The following is a 26,516-nucleotide window of genomic DNA, read 5'->3' as shown; positions in this document are numbered from 1 at the left end:
AAAGAAAGATTTGCTGCAATAGTCAAATCTGAACCAAGGCAACCATGAAACAAATATTACCATTCTGAAAATATTTGTCATTGGACTGGTATTTTATCTTGAGCCAAAAAGGAATATTGTGCTACACACTTCGCAGGATGTGGCCAAAAAACAGATTGAATAAATTTGTGGGCCAAAGAAACCAAATTTGACCACATATAAAGAGGAATATTGGCATTTATGGCTTGGAACAGTCCATATTTTCCCAATAATATGTATCTAAAATTAAACTCCCAAAGTCTAACTGTGCTCAAATTCCTTGCAAATATCAGCATCCTTCACACTGTGACCTTCTGTTTGCTTGCCAATTTAATTCACCACCTCACTCAAGTTCAAGTTAATGTCACCTGTCTGTACATGTACACAACCAAACAACATTCCTCCAAACCATGGTGCACCCACACAACATATATCACACAAAGCACATAAATGAAAATATTATTCAATAAACACATTAATAATATAATTAAAAATACACGTAATAAAGTGCAACACAGGTAAACAGTACAGTAAAAACTTGCTGTCCTAGTGAAAAACCTTGGTGGTGGGAGTATATTCATTAGTCTCACAGCCTGAGGGGAGAAGCTGTTATCCAGTCCAGCAGTCCTAGTCCTGATGCTCCTACATATCCTTCCTGATGGCAATGGATCAAAGAGATTGAGGGATGGGTGATGGTCATCCTTAACAATGCCTTGGGCCCTTCATCTGCAATGCTCCAGGTAAATGTCACAAATGGGGGGAAGGGGGGAAAGAGAGTAAGAGTTCATAGCTCCAGTTTAATTGTCATTCAACCACAGATGAACACCCATGAATACAGCCAAACAAAATAGCTTTATTCTGGGGCCAAGATACTAAACACAGTACCAACAGTCCTACACAGCACAGGCCACATACAGCACATATGATATCGGTAAAATACAGTCACACAAAAAAATATAGTGTCCCAGACAGAGTCCATGAATGTTGCGGTGATCTGCAGTTGAACACAATATGGCTCATCTTCTACTGAGTGAGCACTGGGAGACAGTACCAACTCTAGCTTGGACGCTGTGCCGCACCACCTGTGGCACTTCAGTGGAGCAAACCAACTCCAACACCAGTCTTGGGCGGCTTTAAACAGGACACCGCAGCTTGAGTCCTCACTCTGACCGTGGCCACACAACTCCCCTGCCATCCGTCAATAAATCGGCTTTGCAGCATTCCGCATTAACAATGTCCAGGGTTTTGCAATCACAAGAAAAGTGACTAAGACGATCACTCGCTGTTAGACCTTCATGTGCCGACTCCTCTGACACCTCTCTGAAGCAGGCAGCAGCACATCCAGCTTCTGCAGTTTTTCCGCCAGCGAGCAACTCGCTGATGGGGTAGACCTGCAGTATTTTAAGTTCTTGATGTCCAGAAGGGTCTTGCAATCTTAAAGAATATATTAAAAAATGATAATAACAGCCCTGTCTGGCCCCGTAGAAGCTACTGCAACCAAGCATGCTGCCATCTTACCAGAAGAGGAGGCTTTCCTTGATGTTGTATCATTCAATTGGTCAGATCGGGCATAGAAATTATTCAGCCTATCAGGCAGGGAGGCGTCGCTGTCATTGACGCATAGGGTGGACTTGCAATCAGTTATTGTTCGTCGACTTTGCCACATGCCCCTGGTGTCACAAAGGTGTCTATGGATTTCCTGTGCATACTCACGTTTTGCCTTCCTGATGGCATGGAAGAACACAACTTTTGCTGACCTTAGAGTCGTCCTGTCCCCTGATCTGAAAGCAACGTCCCAATCCTTAAGCAGTGCACAAACCTCTGCAGTTGGCTATGGTTTTTGGTTTATCCTGGCAGCGTAGTGTTTAATCACGGTAACGTCTACAATGCATTTTCCTACGTGGCCAGTCAGCGATCCCCTGTATTCATCAATGTTGACGTGATGATCGTACGTAGCCACCTCACTGAATATGCTCCTTTCTCATCTGTGGGTTCCTGTAACGCAAGCTTGAACAACACCCCTGTTTCACTGTGCACATTTCACAAGCAAATATTGAATTCTCCAATTTCAGATAACTTGCCCTTTCGTCAGGACTAGCTGTTCGTGCTTGCAACTATTTTGAATTCTGGCAAGCTTGTGTCAGTAGGCCAGCAATACTTCATAGCATTAGTAACAGTAAAAGAGCTCAGTTGTCATTTCAATTAGATATCTTTGTCCCATCAACTACCCTCCCACTTTCTTTGCTAGTTCAAGTTCTTCCAGATTTTTCATGAAACTGTCCGGCAATTTGGATGTACCAATAGCCGATGAAATTAAATCCTGGAGTGGTGTCAATACTATTTGGCTGGGAAATCTGATACATACTAGGAATTACAGAAACCCTCCTACCAAAAAAAAGGGACAAATGGACCTTGCTGTGCAAGACTATAGACCCTAAAAGTGGCAGCACATGTAGATGAGTGAAAGCAGCATATGGGGTTTGAGTTCCATTAGCCAGGTATAGAATACAAGAGAACAACAACTTCTACAGACATTGGGGCAGTGCATACTGTTTAGTCACCACTGTAGGAAGCACATGACTGCACTGGAGAGGAGGCTTACCAAGATATAACCAGGCACAGAGCTTCTGTTATGAAGAAAGACTGGGTTTGATTCTCTTATAATCAAGAGGGCGAGGGAGCAACAAGTTAAAAATTGAGGGCCAAAGTGAATTGAGTGGAACCTTACTCTTAAGAGACACCAAAAACAGAGGACGTTTAATTAATACAGAGTAAAGAGGTTAGGGGATTTGAAGCCAAAACAATCCGAGGTGAATAGATCTCTTGAACACAGCCCAAGGTGGAGTCAGGTACATGCAACAACTTACACCAACACTTGGATTTGCAACACTACAAGCCTATGGACCAAGTATTTGTAATAACTGCATACACTGTCAACATAGACATTTCTGACCAAAGCCCATTTGTGCTTGATTAGTAGCTGACTATTTTGTTACAGTAAGCAGATATCTGTCCGGATACTGTTAACAAAGCACTGCAGACTGTCACCCAAGGGAACTGGTGCAGAGCAGTGTGATTCAGTACTAAAGACTGAAGTCTGCTGTGCATCAGGGTCAGAGATGTGTGAAGATCAAAGAATAAATTTCAAAACCCAACTGTCCTTTGATCTTTCTGATCACTTACTGCTATGTTGCGGGATGTCCCAAACCAGATTGTGGTTAGAACGAAGTGAAAAATGTTAAGCTTTATTTCAGTATTAAGAAGCAACTCATGTTATTCCTCAAGTTATATAACCATACTGTGAACTAGACACCTCTCTCCCAAGCTAGGGTACAAACAGGGTGGTACTTGGTACTTCTGAAGCAAGAGCAATGGAACCTTTGCTCCAGATGAAGTTTGGGCAGCACACTTGACATAATTCAACCATGGGATCAAGTCTCAGATTTCCTTCATTAGTATGGTGGGCAAACTCCAAACCCTCAGCAGTAAATTTATTATACCCACCACTTGGCACCTTATTAACAAATGTAATCCTGGCCGACAAAAACACCAACCCTCTGCTTACTGCCATCTTGTACAGATATCACCTCCCCCCTTCCTAGAGAGGAACAATAGGACTACATTCTACATTGATTGTCTGAATTGACATTTTGTATTCCGCAAAATCTTGTATAATCCAAGTTAACAAGGACTTTTGCTGCAGCTCAAATGTGGTGTTTACCCACTTAAAATACCAAGGAAATAATTAAAGCTTATTTACCAGTGGCATCATCAGGAAGAGTTGTTTTGGTACTTTCAATCTCTGCTCCATCTTCAGGAAATTTTTTTGTGCTTTCAATCCCTTCTTCAGCTTCCTGAAAAACAATTTATATATTAATGCCTTCTAATTCATGTAGTCAGTGCAGCATTTAGAAGTGACCCTTACATTTCCCTGGAAACCAAAAATAAAGTTATTTTAACTGGCAGAAACAATGTACCTTATGAAAATATGTTCTAAGACATGAATTAAATCACAAATACTAATATCATTATTTGAACGTCTTTAATGATTAAGAAAAACTTCTCTCAATTCATAGACAATTCAAATATTCTATGGAGGAGAACTTCAGGGAAGGTAAACTCCAGGGGCATGCGTCCAGTCAGTTCCATCTGTTCTTGGTTACCTTTGTCTCCATGGACACCAGAAGCTTCTATAAAGTCAGGTGGCTAATGGCTCAAATCTTGGAATTGAGCCAAATACGTGGATTTAAAGTAAAAAAAACACATTGTTTTTAAAATCGTAGCCACATCTCAAAAAATCTTCAATCCTGAAAATATTAGATATCTTATTTGCCGCAAAACCAACTCAGCTTGCAGAGACTATGCACCTTTTAAAAACCCTCGAGAGCAGATTAAAGCCTCTCCCCTTTGTAATACGTTTGTAGAAATGGAAGTCAGAGCTTAAATGGAAATGATAACAGTCACAGCATGTAGCAATTATTTAGGTGGCACAAGGCTTAACTATTGATATTAAACCAGAATATATTTTTCTAATCAGTACCATGAGTTTTCTTGTTAAAGCTTAAACAATTTCAAATATCTAGCTTAAGTGCATAGACTGATGTTGTCTCAGTAATCTGCTACAGAGGGCAAAATCCCAAGGAAGGCAGTCCTCTGGGAGCATGAATGCAAGAGTCTAAAACAAATACTTTTATTCCTTTGAACTTTAGGTTCAGACAACAATGAAACAAATAGCAGTTCCTGCGACTCACTGGCAAATGACAAGCACCCCTCCCTTTCACCCAGCAGTACAAGTTATATGAGTTAAGTGAACTAGATTCATAACTGCTTGCTTATTGTATAACTCACATTGCATCCATCCCCATGCTCAGATCTCAAGCTAATATAAAATGAGTTAATGTGTAATTATCATAATATTAATGTTTGAGAATGCCAATATTCTTGTTTCCCCACAAAGTATTTGCATTTATTAATTTTATAGCTAGATGTACATCACAGCAAGATTAACTGGAAACCAACAAAACTCAAAATGACAGCCACATGCAATAGAGAAACATTGCTTGATTGCATCTAAAAAATATCGTTAGCATATTAGACAATACTGCATTTAAGTCCAAAATGTTTCTTAAATTAAGGATCCTTGGTAATCATTTCTAACAGATGCTACAGACGATAAGGGGGATGTTTCTGGATCATGATGAATCCACAAATCCAGATGAGAGATGTTCTGCAGTGCACTTTGATCTATTTTGGAATGCTAATTTGACATGCAAAATCTCACTTCAAAGTGAAAGGCTGTTGACTCTCCAAATTACAAGCTTTCAAAATATATCAAATGTAATGCAAGGATAATAAGTTTGAAAGTATACAAAAAAAAAACAGGCACTGCGACACAATTTGAATCATGGTGATGAAGGATGGATACCACAATAAATTTAAAAGGCATCTTAAACCTGGTCAAGGTTCACTTGCTCCCCCAAAAGCAGCCACCATTTCCAAAGAGGGGAAACTGGATGACTAGTGCCACTGCAGTAGCAAGCTTGCACAAACTTACCCCCTCAATCTGTACTTACTGTGTACAGAAATTCCTCTGCATTCCCAATATCCTAAAGGGGCTTATACGTATACTGATGTACAAGCAGCTAGGAGCTGCACTAACAGAGAGCTAGTTCCAATTAGTATACACCTCCACCACCTTTTGATGAATGGTAAAGGCAGAATAGACAACATGGAACTTTGCAATGTTTCATTAAACAGACGGATTTCAAAAAGCATTAAAACAGAACTCATCTTTCCTACTGTTTAATAAACAGCAACAACTAACTGTCAATAAAATTACTCTCTGATGCTGGAAAATTAAGGTGAAACGAAATGCTAGGAATAATCAACCATTCAGGCTGCATCTACAGGAAGCACTATATTTGAGTCAAAGAAACTATCAGAACTGGGAAGGAGAAAAAAAATTTGCGCTATAGGGAAAGCAGCAGAGGGAAAAGATATGTTAAGGTCTGCCAAGTATTTCGAACATTGTGTTTTGATTTTGTCAATAAACTACTTGCTGCTCCATTAAAACAATAACTCAACTTCATTGTTTCTGGAACAGCAGGCCTTTCATCTCATCAAAAACTCCAACACCAGGGACTGGCAAGTAGCCAAACTTCCCATAATGTATTATGAATCAAAACATTATAAGTATCAGTTGTAAGCCAGTGTAGGGAAATTTAAGTGGAATATGCTATCTTGCTAGATTTTCAGTTCTTCCCACAATTACAGTCAAAGCAAATAGCAGCATACAAAACAGTCTACCTGAATTCTCAAAATCATTTTCTTAACCAAGGCAAAAAAATCAGCTAACATCTGCACAAGATAAACTAAGGGTTGTAGTCAAACATTTAGTGTTCATGATTACCAGCACAATTATGTCAAGGCTGGATCATAAGCTTGTATCCTAAAGAATCAAGCAGATTAGGTGGATATATACAGGTTTAAACTCTAACCTGCTGCACGAGACCTTGTGAAAAAAAATGTGAGGGAGGAGGTCGAGAGGGCGAGAGGGTGAGATTCAAAGATTAAAAAGCCAGGGATGATTTTTCAATATTTTAGGAACATGAAAATTAGAGCCATGCCTCTAGAGCAAGGAGATATTTATATATGAAGGATAAGGAAAAACAGTTGCTACAGGGTATTAAAGGGATAGAGCGAAGACGCAAATATAGGCAGTCATGTTACGCAAGAGTTCTGTTTGATCTGTGTCTTTTCACATTACTCCACACATTCATGTTATATAGGTCTTGTTTCATTGAGTAAATCACCCTAACACTACCCATAAACCAATGGAACATCCTGTATCTCAGCACGAAACCCACAAGCTAATCAGCTTGAAGACTGCTTTCAAAATGAAAATGAAGAATTTATTTGAAGTCCGATTTTTCTTTTTCCCCATGTCAGGTCGTTTATAATCTGAATAGCGCTTGTACAGAGATGAGCCAAATCCAGGATTTTGCTTAACAGCAGAAAAAGCTGACATGATTAAAATGTTGTAATATTTCATCCTGTGTGCAGATGCCAGGCGCCAGTCATTACATTATGGCAAGTTGCTGGGCATTCTAGAGCACTGAGAGGCTCAACTGAATCAATCCTAAGGTCACTGAGAGGATCAGTAACCTTAGGACAGCAGTGCCAAGGTGATATTGTTGCTTTACTTCAATACAAGGTGTTTTTTTTAAGTTCAAAGTAAATCTTGAAGTTCATTTTCTTGCAAGCATGCACAGGAAAATAAAGAAATACAATGGAATCCATGAAAAACCATACATAGCAAAGTCCAACAAACATCCAATGTGCAAAGAAAAAGGATAGGTCATGCAAATAATAGAAGTAAATAAGTACTGAGAACATGAAAGTGAATCTATAGGCTGGTCCAAGAACCTTTCATTCTACCATAAGACAACATTTTATTTTAAATGCACAAAAGCCTTTACTTCACCATGGCAGTAATACAAGTGCAGCGTGGTTTCTCAGTAGGCAGACAAACCAACCCTTTTAAACATAGAAGTCCCTAATTTAGTCACTAACCCAAGGAAAATATAGCTGCAGGACTTAGCCTTTAATAATTAAAGCCAAGGGAAATCTGAGTTTAAAAATGTCTCATTTGGTTAGAATTTATAGCACGCTGCTGTGATAGAGTACTGAACTGGATACCAGAGTACAGCATCAGAATTCGGCACCAAGCAAACTTTCATACATCCAAAGCTTGGGGAACAATGAGCAGAAACTACATGAACAGCTTCAAAAAGGAAGCAAAACCTATTTTTTTTTTGCCATGTACATTACTGGATATGCAACCAAATCTGAGAAATGGGTTGATAACTGGCATTGTCAACAGACAAATTGGCATTGAAGTCTGATACAAACTGGTGAAATGAATTATGTACATGCATATTTGTTATGCACTGTCCCAACTTCTGGGTTGTTAAATTTATATTTAAACACCTGACTTTTGGGGGGTTTGAAACTAGGAGAAGACTTTAATTGGATTACGTTATGTTTTGTAACTCCAAAATACAAATCTAACTGCAAGCAAAAGGTGGAGCCAGGAATGCAAGTCTAACTTAGTTTTTACTTTAAATGAGGTGTGCACAGATCACGTGGTAGTGTCATGATGTATGCAATTCACATATTTTTACATAGAACCATAAAGAATTATAAACAAAGAGTGCTTTAATCAAACAATATATTTACAGGATCACTCAAATATTAAATACAAAACATTAGTCCCATTTCATTTGTCTAATAACATTTTAGAAGCCAGTTAGAAGGTGCTTCAAAAGTGGGCAAGATGAACCTAAACACAGAATATCTGAATATCCATGAGGATTTGTTGAGTCATTTGAATTTAGTCCTGATTGTGTACATGGACAAATAATGCAAAAAAATAAACAAAAGATTAAGGTCGTGTTCATGCACTATTCAGAAATCCGATGGTGGAAAGAAAGTTGGTCCTATAACACTGAATGTTTGTCTTCAGGTTCCTGTACATCCTCCCTCATGGTAGCAATGAGAAGAGGGAATGCATGGAGTATTTAATATTTCAGTAATGTCTGAGTAATCATGTGTACTGAATTAATAAGTCACCAAAAGGAGGTATTCAATTATTTCTTTTCCAGATCAGAAACAGACAGAGTCATTGTCTGCAACAAAAGGTAAACTTAAGGGTTCTTCACACCCTGGGGACCAGTGCACAAGAAATACTGTCAACCTACCAAGCTCCAATTCAGAATGAGACAATTGTAACTACTTTAAAGCATCAAAGCTGTTGGATTGTCTTAATTCAACAGGCTGCCATAATGCTTCATTGCAAGCAGGTAACCTCATTTAAAAATTAAGCCATTAGTAATAAAAAGCTGAAGGTTGCACTTCTAACTGGTATTGACATTGAAGACGGGTGATAACTTGAACACAGTCCAGAACATGATACCCTGGGGGAAAATTACTCATAACATAAGGGATGAAAGAATTTGTATTTACCTGAAGGTTCCAGAAAAACTCTGTTGCTACTGTCAACCACAGCTCCACAATATGCCCTTCAGAAAAAGGCAGGGTGCAGGGTACCAAGCATAAAGGAATGTGCAGAAAACAAACATTTCTGCAGATACCAAGGCACTGCTTTTACCAGGCCCAAGTGGATCTCAGTGGATGGTGGTGGATTTTGTCAATCTGCTTTCAATGCTTCTAACCCATCAATATAGCCTTTAGATAAAGGTCTGAACAAGATGTCAAGTGTGGCACAAAGTCTGCCCTAAGCATCAATTCCCCTGTTTCCACAACCCTGCTCGAAGCTCAAGGCATTAACTTGCAGCAGGCGCCAAGACACTGGAGTGAATCCGCCTTGAAATTCTGCCAGTGGCATTAGCATATAGATAAATTGTCTCCCCTTGACTATCATGTACTCAAACAGAGAATTGCAGGTGAAAAGCTGCAGAAAAGGTGCCAAGAGGCAGACTTCAGATCCCTGGGGTGGTTTACTGTGTTAATAAAGTTAAACAATACTGTTATGGCAGAGAGGTACACAACAGATTTGCCAGGGCATGGACTCCATTACTGAAAGCTGAATTGCACAACAGACTGGCGGTGACAGCAGAGAAAGAAAGTGCTATGTTTACACATGCAAATTCAGAGAATGTGAAACAGGATCAATAGGTGCAGTTGACATAAGTGGGATGTAGAACATCAAGGGTTAAATAAGGCACAAAATTACTGAATAACCTTGCATTCCTGAGAGCAAGAAGCAAAGTGTAGTTACTGATAACTATCCCTGTATTGAAAGAAGGACCAAGGATAGGTCAACACTTGTCAGTTAGGAAACACGTTCTACTACCCTTGGAGTAGATCATTTCCCAGGAAAGGTTAGAGTAACAAGATTGCAGTAAAGTTTATTATGCTTGAAAGCCATTGGTGTAGAAATAAACAGAGTGATATCTATTTTAATAGTGATTAGGACAGAATAAAAGGAGGAATTAAATTGTGAATTTTCTTTAATAGTAGATTTCTGACTCTAAGGAAAGATGTACTGCCAAACTTAGCTCCAGAAAGAGTAAGGTAGTTATTAGGGTGATCGTCTGTGGAGGGGCACATTGTGGTTTAAAGGAGTCGAAGGAGTCATTATTGCCTGGATTGGGGAGCATGCCTTATGAGAATAGGTTGAGTGAACTCGGCCTTTTCTCCTTGGAACGACAGAGGATGAGAGGTGACCTGATAGAGGTGTTCAAGATAATGAGAGGCATTGATCGTGTGGATAGTCAGAGGCTTTTCCCCAGGGCTGAAATGGCTAGCACAAGAGGGCATAGTTTTAAGGTGCTTGGAAGTAGGTACAGAGGAGATGTCAGGGGCAAGTTGTTTTCTCCCCCCCACCCCCCACAGGGAGCAGTGAGTGTGTGGAATGGGCTGCCGGTGGCGGTGGTGGAGACGGAAACGATAGGGTCTTTTAAGAGACTCTTGGATGGCTACATGGAGCTTAGAAAAATAGAGGGCTAAGGGTAAAGCCTAGGTAGTTCTAAGGTAGGGACATGTTCGGCACAGCTTTGTGGGCCGAAGGGCCTGTATTGTGCTGTAGGTTTTCTATGTTTCTATGAAAGAACTAGGCCCATTAAAGTACAAGCAGTCAACTGAAGGGCTAGCTATTATGACGATAGAAATTCTGGCCCCAACTAAAAAAGACAAAACTAATTGAATGGGAAGGCCATTATAGGGATTGTTTTGGAATGGTCCTTGTACATGTGACAAAAGAGAAGGCAATTGAAAACTGAAATTTAATACGAACGAAGACAGTAGAATAAGCCCAAACAGGAAAATAATAGGTACTAGGTCGAAATGGGAAGGAATCAGTCTGGATTACAGGAAATTCAGAGAGGAAGGAAAAGAGGTAGAAACAAATTAACTTAAGTGAAGATATGTAGTAAATAAAATTCGATAATCTTCTGAGGACTCAAGGTGAAATGTGGAAGAAATAGGCTAAGCAGAAACCGAAAGAATATCTGAAACAATGGTCAAGGTACAAGAATTGTACTTCTTTAAAAAAAATGTCAAAGAGCTGACACAGAGATACACAAGATGAGTGAATAATGGCCCGGATAGAATTCATTCTTGAGTCAAGGGTAGAAATCTCGTATATTGACCATAATGTAACAGTCTGTTAGTATGAGGGCTAGACTATGTGTGCCAAAGTAAGAGACAAAAGGTAATTTTTTTTAAGTAGCTGAGAAGTGGGCAGCAAAGATAATTAATCAGTAGAACGTCAGTGGTAAAATCTTAATTGTGGACAAAATTAGTTATGATATAGACGGCTGGGGAAATCTATATAGCTGTGTTCGTAGTAAAGTATTAACTTAACAGCTCATTTAACGAATAAATATTCAAGAACATTCAACAAGAGTGGCGCTTATGGACTCCGCCCATTTAGTACAAACACCTGTCTTGAGACCCTTTGTGTTAAAAGGACTACAGCATCATGGAAAGGAAATGAGTTGAGGTCACAATATTATGCAAATCAATGAGAGTTTCTGACACCATGTATATAGTGTTCTGTGGTCAGTACGATATCATACATTAATTGTGTATAGTGCATAAGCATTGGGAAGTTGGTCATGACCAGAGTCAATTCCTGCCAAAGCAAGGACCAGGATCTGCTGCAATTTGCCTACCACCACAATAAATCTACAGTGGATGCATTTCTCATTTGGCCTTAGAATACCTGATCAACAATACCTACATTAACCTGCTGTTCATTGATTACAGCTCAGAGTTCAACACAATCATACCCTTAGTTCAAATCAACAAGCCCCAGAGTCTGGCCTTTGTTCCCCCGTGCAAGTTGATCCTCAACTTCCTCACCAAAAGACCAGTGTTTGTAGATCAGAAAAAACATCTGCTGGTTGACACCTCAGTGATGAGACTGAGACACACAGCACACACACAATCACGAGGCTAGGCACAGCTCAAATGCTATCAATAAATTCGTCAATGCCACAACTATTGTTGGCAGAATTTCAAATGGTAATGAGGAGGCATACCGGAGTAAGATAGATGTGTGCTGTCGCAACAACAACCACTTTGCACTCAATGTCAGTAAGACAAAGGAAATGATTGTGAACTTCAGCGAGTCATCGAGGGATCAGCAGTTTCAAGTTCCTGGGTATAAACACATCTGAAGATCTACCCTGTGGCCCAACATATTGATGCAACTTCAAAGAAGTTTGATAAGATTTAGTATGCCACCAAGGACACTGTCAAATTTCTTAAGATATACCATGGAGAGCATTCTAACTGATTGTATCACTGTTTGGTATGGAGAGCCCACCTAGAGGATCAGAAAAGGCTGCCAAAGGTTGGAAATGCACCCAGCTCTATCACGGGCACTAGCCTTCCAGCGTCGAGGAAATCTTCAAAAGACAATGCCTCAGAAAGGAAGCATCGATCATTAAGGACCCTGCCACCCAGGACATGCCCTCTTCTCATTCCTACTATGAGGGAGAAGGTACAGCAACAATTTCCAAACTTTATGCCACAGACCAATACCATTAAGCAAAGGGTCCATTAACCCCAGGTTGTGAACCCCTGAGGTACAGGAGCCAGAAGACACGCATTTGACATATTTGATATTTTTAGTCACAGCTTCTTCCCCTTTGCTATCAGATTTCTGGAAGAACAATGAACCAATCCAAGGACACTAACTTAATATACTTGTAACATGCTGTAAGGTTTCATTGCTACCATAATGGTTTCTCTGTAGCAGCAATGTTTGGGTTATGACTAGAGATAACGGGGCTTTAGAATGTGGGCTATCCAATGAGAGGGATGTTGCTCTTTCTTGTAGGTCTGGGAGCAGGGATTTCAGTCTTTTGCTGGGGCGAGATGAGGAGAGAAGACGTGAATGCAGAGAGTTGGTAGACCACCGGATGGAATGGACTTGGAGCCAGGGTCCAAGCATTGGCTACGCTCGGAGGCCGCCTATTCTCTGGAATAACACCCACCCCTAAAGGGGAAGACGAGTATGAGGCCTGGGTGGAGCAGGCCTCTCAGTTGTTAGATGAGTTAGATGACTGGCAGTGCTCTGATGACGTAAAGCGACAGAGATTAGTTGACGGGCGGGCTGCTGACATTGTGAGAGCCGTCAGGTTGTGGTATCCCGTAGCGACAGCTGACAGTTACATGCAAGCACTGGACAATGTTTCTGGCCCGACAGGAAGCCCAACAGAGCTTACGGCGGGGTTTTAGAACATGCATCAGAAGGGGGAGAAGCTTTCTGTTTATATTTTTCGACTAGAGAGGCAGCTAAATCGCTTGCAGTGCAGAGGGGTCATCCAGGCAGCTGATGTGAATCAGCTAAGAGTGGACCAGATACCCAGGGGTGCCCAGTCCCAGGACCTGATTGCTTGAGGTCTCCGACAGTCTCGTAAGACGCCCCCCCTCCATCTTTTGTTGAGCTGATCAGAGGTGTACAGGAAGAGGAGAATGCCTCTGTCAGCAGGGTACAGTCCTCAGTAGTGGTCCCCTGCTGCAAAGAGACCACAGATAGCCTACCCGGGGAGCGGTAGAGGAGATTGTGGCAGAGTTGAGAATGAAGATATGTTGGCTGTTATCAGTGGGTGTGACCCACCCCCCCATATGATGGAGCTGATGGGGGTTGGATCCCCAAGGGGACAAGCAATGCGGAGGGTTGTTGGCAGCAGGTGTCACGCCAGAAGGAGAGTGAGCCCCCAGGTACCTAAGCAGAGAGAGTCATTAGGAAAACTTAGAGGAGACCCAGTGTGGGAATGGCCCGGAGTCTCTGGGGGAACACATTCTCAGCAATATACCAAGAAACTCCCGAAAGCAAAAGGCCCTATTCCTGAAGGCTAAGTGGGACCATGCTCCAGTGTGCTGCTATGGATAGTGGGTATTTATGCTAAAGCCATACTTGACACCAGGTCACAGGTCACATTGTTGTACCGTTCGTTTTACCACCAGTATCTGAAGCATTTACCATTGACCCCATTCAGGGCACTGGAGATCTGGGAGCTTAGTGCTAGTGATTATCCATACGATGGTTATTAGTCAGTGAAGTTGGACTTCTCGGAGGCCAATGTGGGAGTGTCTGAGTTCCTTGATACATTAGTGCTGGTTTGTCCGGAACCTGTTAAGAAGGGCGGCGTTTCAATTCTGGTGGGGACCAACACCCCCCTTGTGAGGAAGCTCATGGGGGCCTGCAAGGAGAAGGCTGGCGAGAGCTACCTGGGAACATTTTCTGTGCACCTGGTATTTGGAGCTGTTTTTGAGGAAGTGTGTGGCTGCACTGGGCCGGATACCGAACTTAGACGAGAGACTGTGTGGTTCACCCAGTCGCAGCCAATTATGGTACGGCCTGTGGAAGTAGCGAGAGTGATGGGGACCCCCAAGTTTCCCGGAGTGCCTGAGGGTGAGGTCTTCTCAGTGGACGCTGTGGAAGACCACGAGGGGGAGTCAGAGTTTCTGCTGGGATACTGGTGAGGCTTGAATTGCAGAAGCCCTCAGTTGTGCAGGTGAGCAGGATGGCAGTGATTGTCAGGAACATTACGAAGAGGGAGGTCATCTTCAAGCTGGGGAAGCCCCTGGCGCATCTGTTCCCGGTGACAGTAATGTCTAGTATCCCTGTGAGACAAGCTAAGGAGAGACTATTGGAAAAAGGGGGCAAGTTGACCGCTGAGTCTTCAACTTCGGGGACTCCCTGGTTCCTACGGGTCGGTAGAGGAGGTTGGTAGAGAAGATGTTGAAGCTGGAAGGAGTCTTTTCCACTGACGAGTTTGAGGTGGGTTGTTCCAAGAGCACTTGTCACACTATCCGGGTGACCGAGGACATCTCATTTAGAGAGTAGCCGCGGAGGCTAGCCCCTGCAGGGGTGAAGAATGTTTGGCAACACTTGTTTAAGTTGAAGGGTCATCACTGAGTCCAGAAGCACCTATGCATCACCAATAGTAGTGGCCCGAAAGAAGAAAGGGAAGGTACGGATTTATGTGGACTATAGGACTCTGAACAGGCACACCGTCCCTGACCAGTGTACCGTCCCGAGGATTGAAGACGCGCTGGCCTGCCTGAGTGGTGCAAAGTGGTTCAGTGTGCTGGACTTGAGGAGTGGATAATACCAGATCCCCATGAGTGAGGCCAACAAAGAGAATTTATATGCCCCTTGGGATTTTTCCATTTTGAAAGGATGCCCATATCGGGCATATTGGGAGTCCCTGCAATGTTCCAGCAGGTCATGGAGAAGATGGTGGGGGATATGAACTTGCTTGAGGTATTGGTGTATCTGGATTACCTCAGTGTTTGGATCCACCTTGGAAGAATATGAAGCCAGGCTGCTGAAGGTGCTGGACTGCCTGAAAGCTGAAGGGTTAAAACTTTCCTGGACAAGTGCCAGTTCTACCGAACTTCTATTAGCTACGTTGGGCACATAGTCTCACGGGATGGAGTAGCTATCGATCCGGTTAAGATATAGCCGGTAACCACTTGGCCAAGACCCCAGACTGTGAGCTCCCTGTACTCATTCCTCAGGTTCTGTGGATACTATTGGAGGTTCATGAAAGGCTACGCAAAAGTGAGTCACCCGTTGAATCAGCTTCTGTGTGGTTACCCTCCCTTGGGGAAGAAAAGGAGGGGGAAAAAGGACAGGAGGGTGGAGAGTATCTTAGCCTATTAGAGCCCTTTGGAGTGAGGTGGGATACAAAATGTGAGGAAGCCTTTCAGTTGCTGAAGGAGCTGCTGACCCAGGCCGGTGTTGGCTTTTGCGGACCCCCGATTGCCGTTTGTACTGCACACGGATGCCAGCTGAGATGGCTTAGGGGTGTTGTATATCAGGATCAGGGCACCGGGTTCAGAACCGCTGCATTCATCAGCCAGAGTCTATTGCCCTCAGAGAAAAACTATCCCACGCACATCGGAATTTCTGGCATTGAAGTGGGTAGTAGTGGTAAGCTGAGTGACTACCTCTACGGGGCCAAGTTTGAGGTGAAGATGCACAGCAGCCCCCTAACTTATATCCTGACCTCAGGGAAACTGGATGCCACAGGCCATCGATGGTTGGTGGCGTTGCCTGCCTATGAGTTCAGCCTGAAGTACCGGCCGGGGAGCAGGAACATTGATGTTGATGCTTTGTCCCAACGGGCGCATGAGGGACTGGTCAGGGATGAGGAGTGGGAGAGCATTCCTGCCCTGGGGGTGAAGGCCTGTGTCCGTTTGCCATCACCGTGAAGGTAGAGGAAAAGGAGGGGCAGGAGCGAGCAGTGGATCAATTGGGGGCTTCTGATGACACTTTACCCCAAGTTTACTGTAACCTGACCGCTCTGAAGACAAATCAGCTGCCAGAATTGAGTTCTGGGGAAGTGGCAGCTGCTTAGTGAGATGATCAGGACGACGATATCATTTGGTCAGCCGTCAAGAAGAGAGACATGGTTCAGGCAGAAAAGATGACACACACAGCGGTGCCTCCATTACTGAGACAATGGCCTCGGATGGAGTTGAAGAACCAGATCCTACATCGGGTCACGTCACCCTCGGACTGACCGTGGCATTGCCAGCTGGTTCTGCCGGAGAAGTATCGGAGGATTGCGCTGAAGTCACTTCTTAATGATTCTGGACATTTGGGGGTTGAAAAGACCTATGGATTGCTCAGAGACCGATTTTACTGGCCCCAAATGAAGTCGTAGGTCGAAGAATACAGCACGCCGTGCATTCAATGCGTAAGGCAGAAGACGCTGCCTACGCGGACAGCTCCCTTGTTCCACTTGCAGAGTGCAGGGTCCCCAGACCTGCTGTGTATGGATTCCCTGTCAATAGAACCCGATGCCAGCAACGCGGCGAATGTCTTAGACATCACAGACCACTACAACAGCTATGCTCAGGTTTTTCCTACCAAGGACCAGAGGGCGTCTACGGTGGCAAGTGTTATGAGAGAAGTATTTCATTTATTATGGCCTTTCCAGGCAAATACATAGTGATTAGGGACGGGATTTCGAGAGCAGACTCATTCATGAGTTACTGGATATGCTTGGATTTGAGAAGTCGAGGACCACGTCTTATCATTCGCAGGGTGACCCTCAGCCCCAGAGGTTTAATCGGACCTTGCTAGAAATACTCAGGACCATGGAGATCAGCAAGAGCAAGTGGAGTCAATATATTGGACATCTGGTCCACAGTTATAACTGTACCAAAAATGGAGCTACCGGGTACTCGCCACACTATCTGATCTTTGGGTGCGAGGTGAGGTTGCCCAATGACCTTTATTTTGGGACTGACGAGGGCAACTTACCACTGACACTTATCTGAAGTATGTGGCTGACATGAAAAGAGATCTGAAAAGGGCTCATGAATTGGCTGGGGTTGTGGCTGCCAAAGAGAATCAAGGAAATAAGAAGTGGTATGTTGCTGGGAGGCCGGGTCATCATAAGGAATTTGGGGCTACTTGGGAAACATAAGTTAGACCACTGGGCGGCAAAGCTCTATGTGGTGGAGAGTCAAATGCCAAGTCTACCAGTTAAGTTTTCCGGGTGAAACCAGAGGATGGGAATGGGCCTATCAAGATTCTCTACCGGAACCACTTGTTGCCCCTGGGGCAAGAGGTGCAGGTAGACCCAGAGCCTGACTTACAGCCTACACCTAGTAACAGAACTCTGGGAAACACAAGGCGACTGCAGGACCCGCGGCAGGAGAGGCTAGACTGACCCCCACCCCTGAGAGGGATAATGATTCACAGGATGAGGACCTGGATGTGTGGTATATGGCAGATGCTGCCTTTTGCTAATTCCCTATTGATTGAGGAAGAGATTTCCAGCCCTTCTCCTGCTGAGTCAGGTGAAGTAGGGTGGGGGGGGGGGGTGCTATCTGTGGACAGCCTGGGTTGCAGTCGGACCCTGCAAGGGATGAAGTGGCGCTTGACCACAGGACCAAGGGATCTGAGTTGTAGGTGTGCATGAGTGATAGGGAGGCCTCGCCAGGTAGACCAGAAGTATCCCCAATAGTGCCTGACCTGAAGAGTTAGGTGAGGGGGTACGGAGGTCTCAGAGAATTAGGAGACCACTGGATAGGTTGGCCTACGTAACACCAGGGAAACAGAGTATGACCTCTGCTATGTTGGGGAGCTATGTCATCACCTTTTACACCTGGATTGGACTTTGTGTTTAGCTGGAAGGGTTGGCAAATTATCTCAACGTCATCAGGACATGACTAAATTTGGTGGGGGGGGGGGAGGAAAAGAGTAACACGCTGTAAGGTTTCACTGCTAAGGTAATGATTTCTCTGTAGCAGCAATGTTTGGGTTGTGACTAGAGATAACGGGGCTTTGGAATGTGGACTATCCAATGAGAGGGATATTGTTCGTTCTTGTGGGTCTGGGAGCAGGGATTTTGCGGTCTTTTGCCGAGAGAGATGAGGAGAGAAGACGCGTATGGAGAGAGTTGGTAGACTGCTGGATGGAGTGGACTTGGAGCGAGGATCGGAGGGTCGGCTATGCTCGGAGGTCAACGGGAAACCAGTGGACTGAACTGTGAGCTCCAACATTGCACAATAGACTGTTTCATGAGAACAGGCCCTTTTCTTTTTTTTGTGTTTCTTTACTAACCACATAGTCAAATTAAGAATTATAAAGCTCAATCATTTGATCGCATATTGTGTACTGTTTGTTATTTCGTGGTACTGATTTGTAACAGGGCACACACCACGCAGTATCCACCCAAACAAGATTCCTTAAATTTGGCTGGGCCGAGGGCTTTCTTCCCCTCGCCGAACCGAGTGTTACAATTTATATATCAATATTTTTCTCTTTTTTTGAGGATGGAGATAGATATAGATGCTCCGTTCCTTTGAGTATGATTGAACAAATATATATCTTTTCATTCATATTCAAAGAAAGAGGGAAAATATCTATACATCCTCAGAAAGGGCAAGATTAAACTATCATCTACCACACCCCACCTTTTAGTTTGGTTGTCCTTTACCCAGTTTGATTACTTCTACATCCATTTCCATTTCAGTTAATTAGTTGAGTTCATTCAACTCATTATCTCATTGATCACACAGGACAACAACTGCCCACCCTCCCACCCCTGCTGAAAGTGTTGCTTCCTCAATTTTTTTTTTGTTTATGATAACTGATTGAAGCTGAATTTTCAGACTACTTGCATCACACAGGAATTGAGAAACAAGAAATTAGCTTTTATTGAATATAATGTGTTTAATTGCATAATGGTGCTGATGCTTTGCCAATAGATCAACTAAGCTAAAAAAGTTTTGTAGATGATTTTCATTAGTACTTAGAATCTGAGGCATCTCACTTAAGTGTCCAACCATAATCAGCCAGCATCGATGGATTCCAGTTGCCCTGATACTGTTTCTCCATGACCACAATGTCCTGGCGAAACCTTTCACCATGCTCATCACTGATAGTGCCAAGACTTGCAGGGAAGAAGCCTCAATGGGAATGCAGAAAATGAATCTTTACTGACATGTTGGACTTCATGGTTTTGTGTGCTTGAAGCATGTTGTCAGACAGCTGCACGTAGTTTGGTGCTCCATAACTGAAGAAAATTTTAAACATACTTGAATGTCTTCCGTGCGATTTTCTCTGGTCCCACTAGAAATTTTTCAAACCGCCTGTCATTGATGGCCTGTTTGATTTGTGGACCAACAAAAATGCCTTCCTTAATCTCGGCATCAATTATTCTGACTTAAATTATGAATTGAAATAACAAATACAGACAGTTTAATAAAAAGGCACTTAATAGTGAAATTTCATGGTGATTTTCATGATCAACAGCCAAAAATCCATAAGGTACACCCAAAAGTATCTGGAAAGCAAAATCTTTATTGTCCAGTGTCAGGAACATCCTGTTTATTATCATTGTTTAATTATGCACTGGTCTATATATCTACAAAGTAATTGTTTTTATTTGAAAAGTGGTCTGTTAATTAATGTTATTTTCTTGAAATACAAAAAAAAATTCTCTGCAGCATATCTTTTTGGAAAATGAATGTTGAAATATCTAAAATTTGCTCATTTCTACTGACACACTAATGCAGAAGGCAAAAAATAAACACAATAACAAAATTTATATTGCCAAGTGGACATAGAGTGGTGATCTAAAGGCTTCAGCGAACAGAGGCTTCACTTAGTGAAGGAAAAGCTGAAGTTTTTTTTCCTTCTCTTCTTTGTATCTGCTCAGCTAGGTAGAGATGGCAGGCAGTTGTGCAATGCTCCTCGTGGGAAGACAGCGAGACCTCCAGTAGCCCTGACGACCACAACTGGGAGAAGTGCATCCAGCTGCAGCTCCTAACAAACTGTATTAAGGAGCTTAGCCAGATTTGGATAAGCTTCAGATCATTCAGGAGGCTGAAGGCAACACAGATAGGACACACAGAGGTAGTTACACCCAAGGTGCAGGACACAGAAAACTGGGTGACAGTCAGGAAGGGGAAAGGGGTTACTGAGCCTGTGTAGAGCACTGTCGGGGGTTAGGGGAAGGGGATGGGGGGGAAGAAGAAGATGACTAATAGAGGAAAGTCACAGTGCTCGGGTGTCTGGCTCTCTGGCACTGAACCTTTTGTGTCTCAGATGGGAAGGGGAAAGAAGAGGCACACTGTGGTAATAGGGACTTCACTAGTTAGGGGACCTGACAGGAGGTTCTGTGGGTGAAAACGAGATTCCTAGATGGTATGTTATTTCCTGGGTGCCAGGGTCTGGGATATCTCGGAATGAGTCCCCAGTATTCTTAAGAGGGAGGGTAAACAGCCAGAAGTCGTGGTCCACGCAGGTACCAATGACTTGGACAGAACAACTGATGAGGTTCTGCATAGGAGGGGGTTAGATGCCAAGTTAAAAGAGCAGGACCTTCAGAGTTGCAATCTCAGGATTGCTACCTAGGCCACGTGCTAGTGAGGCCAGAACTAGGAAGATCATGCAGTTTAATATGTGGCTAAGGAGTTGGTTGGTGTAGGAAGGAGAGAGTAAGATTTCAGGATCATTGGGCTCTCTTCCAGGGAAGGTTGAACCTATATAAAAGGAACAGTTTGCCCATGAACTTTGGGGGGGGGGGGTGGTACTAATATCCTAGAGGGAAGGTTTGCTAATGCTGCTGCTAGGTGGGGTTTAAACTAGAGTTGCAAAGGGATGGGAATGCTAGAACAGTTAGTAGATAGGTTGTGGAGGCAGATGTTGGTAAGACCTCAGCCAAAGTTTGGAAACCAAAGATTGATCATGGCGCAACAAAATGGAAAGGGGCAATTACAGGACTAAAAGGTGTTGTAATTGAATGCGCATAGTATACGGAAGAAGGTAGATGAACTCGCAACACAGTTGCAGATTGGCAGGTATGATGTTGTAGGCATCACTGAATCATGGCTGAAAGATTACAGCTGGGAGCTTAATGCCCATGGATATACAGCATATTTAAAAGATAGGCAGGAAGGCAGAGGGGGGCGGTGTTGCTCTGCTGGTTTTAAAAAAATGAAATCTAATCATTAGAAAGTGGTGACATAGGGTCAGAAGATGTTGAATCATTGTGGATAGAGCTAAGGAACTGCAAGGGTAAAATGACCCTGATAGGAGTTGTACATAGACCCCAAACACTAAGCATGTGGCCTACAAATTACAATGGGAGATAGAAAATGCAGGACAAAACTGCAATGTTACAATAGTCATGGGAGACTCCAATATGCAGGCAGATCGGGAAAATCAGTTTGGTGCTGGATTACAGGAGGGGAATTTCTAGAGTGCCTATGAGATGGCTTTTTTAGAGCAGCTCGCAATTGAGCCTAACAGAGAATCAGCTATTCTGGATTCGGTGTTGTGCAATGAACCAGAATTGATTAGAGAGTTTAAGGTAAAAGAACCCTTAGGGGAAAGTGATAATAATATGATTAAATTCACCCTGAAATTTGAGAAGGAGAATGTCCTTAACACCCAGAAGACCAAGGAGATCATTGTGGACTTCAGGCATGCCAGGAGTCACACTCACATCAACGGAACTGTAGTGGAGTGTGTATCAAGCTTCAAATTCCTTGGTGTCCACATTTCTGAGGATCTCACCTGGTCCCTGAACTCCTCCATCCTGATCAAAAAGGCGCAACAGCACCTTTATATCCTGCAGAGCATGAAGAAAACTCACCTCTGTCCCAGGATACTGACGGACTTTTACCGCTGTACCATTGAGAGCATACTCACCAACTGCATCTCAGTGTGGTATGGCAATTGTCCCGTATTGGACCGCAAAGCACTCCAGCGTGTGGTGAAAACTGCCCAGCAGATTATCAGCACCCAATTGCCCTCCATTGAGAACATCTACCATAAACGCTGCCTGGGCAGGGCGAAGAGCATTATCAGGGATCTATCTCACCCTAACCATGAACTTTTTACTCTCCTCCCATCCGGTAGGTGCTACAGGAGCCTCCACTCCCACACCAGTAGGCACAGGAAGAGCTTCTTCCCTGAGGCTGTGACACTGCTGAACCTCTCATCACAGTGCTAAGCAGTATTGCATCCATATTGTACTGTCTCAGTACTTTTAATATTTGTGTGCTGTAGCACTTTTTTTTATTCGCAGTTATTTTGTAAATAACACTATTCTTTGCATTTCTGGTCAGATGCTAAATGCATTTCATTGGCTTTGTATCTGTACTCGGCACAATGACAATAAAGTTGAATCTAATCTAATCTAAAGTCAGATGTATCAATATTACAGTGGAGCAAATGGAATTACAGGCGCATAAGAGAGGAGTTGGCCAGAATTGACTGGTAAAAGAACACTGGCAGGGATGATGGCAGAGCAGCAATGGCTGGAATTTCTGAAAGCAATTCTGGTGGCACAGGATATATACATCCCAAAGAGGAAGTAGTATTCTAAAGGAAAGATGGCACAACCATGGCTAACTAGAAAAGTCAAAGCCAACATAAAAGCCAAAAGAGAGGGCATATAATTGAGTAAAGATCAGTTAGAGGATTGGGAAGCTCTCAAAAACCAACAGAAGGCAACTAAAAAAGTCATTAAAAGGTAAAGATGGAATATGAAAATAAGCTAGCCAATAATATTAAAGAGAATACCAGAAGTTTCTTCAGATACATAAAGTGTAAAAGAGAGGCAAGTGTGGATATCGGACCACTGGAAAATGATGCTAAAAGATAGTAGTGGGGGACAACGAAAGAGCAGATGAACTGAATAACTTTGGAAAGCACTAGTAGTATGGTGGAAGTTCCAGGTGTCAGGGGGCATGAAGTGGGTGAAGTTACCATAACTAGCGAGAAGGACCCTGGAAAACTGAAAGGTTTGAAGGTAGACAAGTCACCTGTTCCAGATGGTGTACACCCCAGAGTTCGGAAGAGAGGTTGAAGAGATCATGGAGGCATTAGTAATAATCTTTCTAGAATCATTAGATTCTGAAATGGTTTCAGAAGACCGGAAAATTGCAAATGTCACTCCACTCTTCAAGAAGAGAGAGAGGCAGAAGAAAGGAACTCATAGGCTAGTTAGTGTGATTTCAGTGATTGGGAAGATACTGGAGCTGATTATTAAAGATGAGGTCTCCGGGTACTTGGAAGCACATGATAAAATAGGCTATAGTCAATCTCCATAGACAAAGGAGAATCGGTTGATGTTGTGTACTTGGATTTTCAGAAGGCCTTTGACAAGGTGTCACACATTAACAAGCTCCAAGTATTACAGGAAAGATTTTAGCATGGATAAAAGAGTGATTGGCAGGAGGCAAAGAGTGGGAATAAAGGGAGCCTTTTCTGACAGGCTGAGAGTCATGTTACACAGGGGTCTGTATTGGGACCAATTCTTTTTATGTTACATATCAATGATTTGGATGATGGAATTGATGGCTTTGTTGCTAAGAATATGAAGATAGGTGGAGGGGCAGGTAGTTTCGAGGAAATAGAGAGGCTACAGAAGGACTTAGATTAGGAGAATGGGCAAAGAAATGGCAGATGGAATACAGTGTCAGGAGGTGTATGGTCATACACTTTAGTAGAAAGGATGAAAGGGTTAACTACTTTCTATATGGAGAGAAAATACAAAAAACTGAGACACAACTGAAACTGGGAGTCCTTGTGCAGGATTCCCTGAAGGATAACTTGCAGTTTGAGTCTGTGGTGAGGAAGGCAAATACAATGTTAGCATTTATTTCAAGAGGACTAGAATACAAAAGCAAGGATGTGATGTTGAAGCATTATAAAGCACTGGTGAGGCCTCACTTGGGAGTATTGTGAGCAGGTTTGGGCGGGCTTATCTTAGAAAGAATATGCTGAAACTGGAGAGGGTTCAAAGGGGGTTCACAAGAATAATTGCAGAATTGAATGGATTGTCATATGAAGAGTGGGTGATGGCTGTGGGCCTGTACTCACTAGAATTAATAAGAATGAGGGGTAACTTCATTGAGACCTATCGAATGGTAGAAGGCTTTGATAGAGTGGATGTGAAGAGGATATTTCCTAGGATGGGAGGGTCCAAGACCAGAGGGCACAGCCTCAGAATAGAGGGGCATCCTTTTAGAACAAAGATGAGGAGGAATTTCTTTCGCCAGAGTGTGGTGAATCGTTGCAATTCTTTGCCAAAGGCAGCTGGGGAGGCCAAGTCTTTATGTATATTTAAGGCAGACGTTGATAGATTCTTGATTGGTCAGGGTATGATGGGATACAGGGAGAAGGCAGGACACTGGGGCTGAGAGGAAAATTGGATCAGCTATGATGAAATGGCAGAGCAATCTGCTCCTATAGCTTATGGTCTTATAAAAACAGAGTGCCCAAGATATTTACACAGTACTATAAGTATATATTACAGTAATTTTCTCCAGTCCTGTTGAAGGGTCTCGGCCCGAAATGTCGACTATACTCTTTTCTATAGATGCTGTCTGGCCTGCTGAACTCCTCCAGCATTTTGTGTGTCTTGCTTGGATTTCCAGCATCTGCAGATTTTCTCTTGTTCCTGAAACCTCAGATTTGCATACAACTTATTGTTAAGGACAAGTGATCTGGGAAATAGCAGTAATGTGAAACTCAACTCATGCATAATGTTGTAATTCAGCAAGAACAGATTCAGAATTAGGTACAAGAACTGATCACGTAATGTGCATCAACCTGTGCTCCATGCCTACATCTTATGTACTTTGTGTCAATCTGCTGATTTAAGGTGCAAAGTACAGAAGATCTAGGTAATGAGGCATGGTGTACAAAACCATATGGTTATCGACTTCAGGAGAACTTGCACCAGTCATGCGACTCTTTATATCAGCAGCACAGCAGTGTAAACTGCAGGCAGTTTCAAACTCCTGAGAGTGAACCTCATGCAACTTCCCATGGTCCCAGTACACATTCTACGTAATCAGGAAAGCTCAACAACACTGCTCCTTTCTGAGGAGGCTGAAGAGAGAAGGACTATGCACATTTATACTCATGTCATTCTACAGATGTAAAGTAGCGAGCATCACTGTGAGCTACATCACTGCAAACTCATTGTGGCCGGCAGGAAGGCTCTACAACGGTTAGTCAAATTTGGCCAATGCATCACTGGCACGAGCCTAACCACCATCAAGGACATAGCTACAGAAAGGAGCTGGAAAAAGGTCAGCAACATCATGAAGGATCCCACACACCCTACTCATGGACTGTTTGTCCCACTGCCATCAGGTAGGAGGTGATATAGCATCCACACCAGGACCAGACTCAAAACAGTTATTTTTTCCACTAACTCACCATTACTACTTTATCATTTCCTGTCAGTCGCTTTATGTATAGACACTCCTGTACCTAACATCACATAATGGACATTAATAATTGGCATCCGTTAGTCTCATGAGACCACGGATTTGTGCCTTGGAAGGTTTCCAGGGTGCAGGCCTGGGCAAGGTTGTATGGAAGACCAGCAGTTGCCCATGCTGCAAGTCTCCCCTCTCCACACCACCGATGTTGTCCAAGGGAAGGGCATTAGGACCCATACAGCTTGGCACCGGTGTCGTCACACAGCAACGTGTAGTTAAGTGCCTTGCTCAAGGACACACACGCTGCCTCAGTCAAGGCTCAAACTAGGACCTTTGAATCACTAGATGAATGCCTTAACCACTTGGCCACGCGCCAACACATAATGGACATAAAATAGTTAATATACATAGATTGTATGTATTTATATTTATTGTGTTTTTAAAATTACTATTGTTCTTTACTTTGTTTTTTAGGCTGCTCTGGAGCTGGAGTAACCATTATTTCGTTCTTCTTTATACTGATGGACTGGAGTTCACATTAAACAATCTTGAATCCTTGAATTAAACAACCCTGACAACCACCTTAAACTTCAATTTTTACTACAAATTTGACTTTACCATGAAGAACAGGATACTTGGATTGTGAATCTGTATACAGGTGCTTGGGGTTGTCCTTTAAAACAGGAGAAAGTAAATTTACAGATGAAAAGGCTTAAAAATGTGGAAACTGGACATGTTGGATTACTTGT

General features: G+C 42.9%; 1 protein-coding gene across 4 annotated transcripts in view; it reads right to left on the bottom strand.

Moving 5' to 3' along the window:
* The window catches only part of LOC140187084 (uncharacterized), a 116,899-nt gene that overhangs the window by 43,300 nt on the left and 47,083 nt on the right, over window positions 1-26,516 (bottom strand). For all 4 annotated transcript variants that reach the window (XR_011882999.1, XM_072242020.1, XM_072242021.1 and 1 more), the window contains exon 2: window positions 3,779-3,872. Coding sequence is in view for 3 of the 4 variants with exons in the window: in XM_072242020.1 (XP_072098121.1) it covers window positions 3,779-3,872 (94 nt within the window). In the remaining variant the exon portion in view is untranslated. The remainder of the gene's footprint in view (window positions 1-3,778; window positions 3,873-26,516) is intronic.

This window comes from Mobula birostris, chromosome 24 (genome assembly GCF_030028105.1).
Source record: "Mobula birostris isolate sMobBir1 chromosome 24, sMobBir1.hap1, whole genome shotgun sequence".
Taxonomy (NCBI): domain Eukaryota; kingdom Metazoa; phylum Chordata; class Chondrichthyes; order Myliobatiformes; family Myliobatidae; genus Mobula; species Mobula birostris.
Note: the sequence above shows the minus strand (reverse complement) of the source record. Positions and strands in the feature narration are given on the sequence as shown.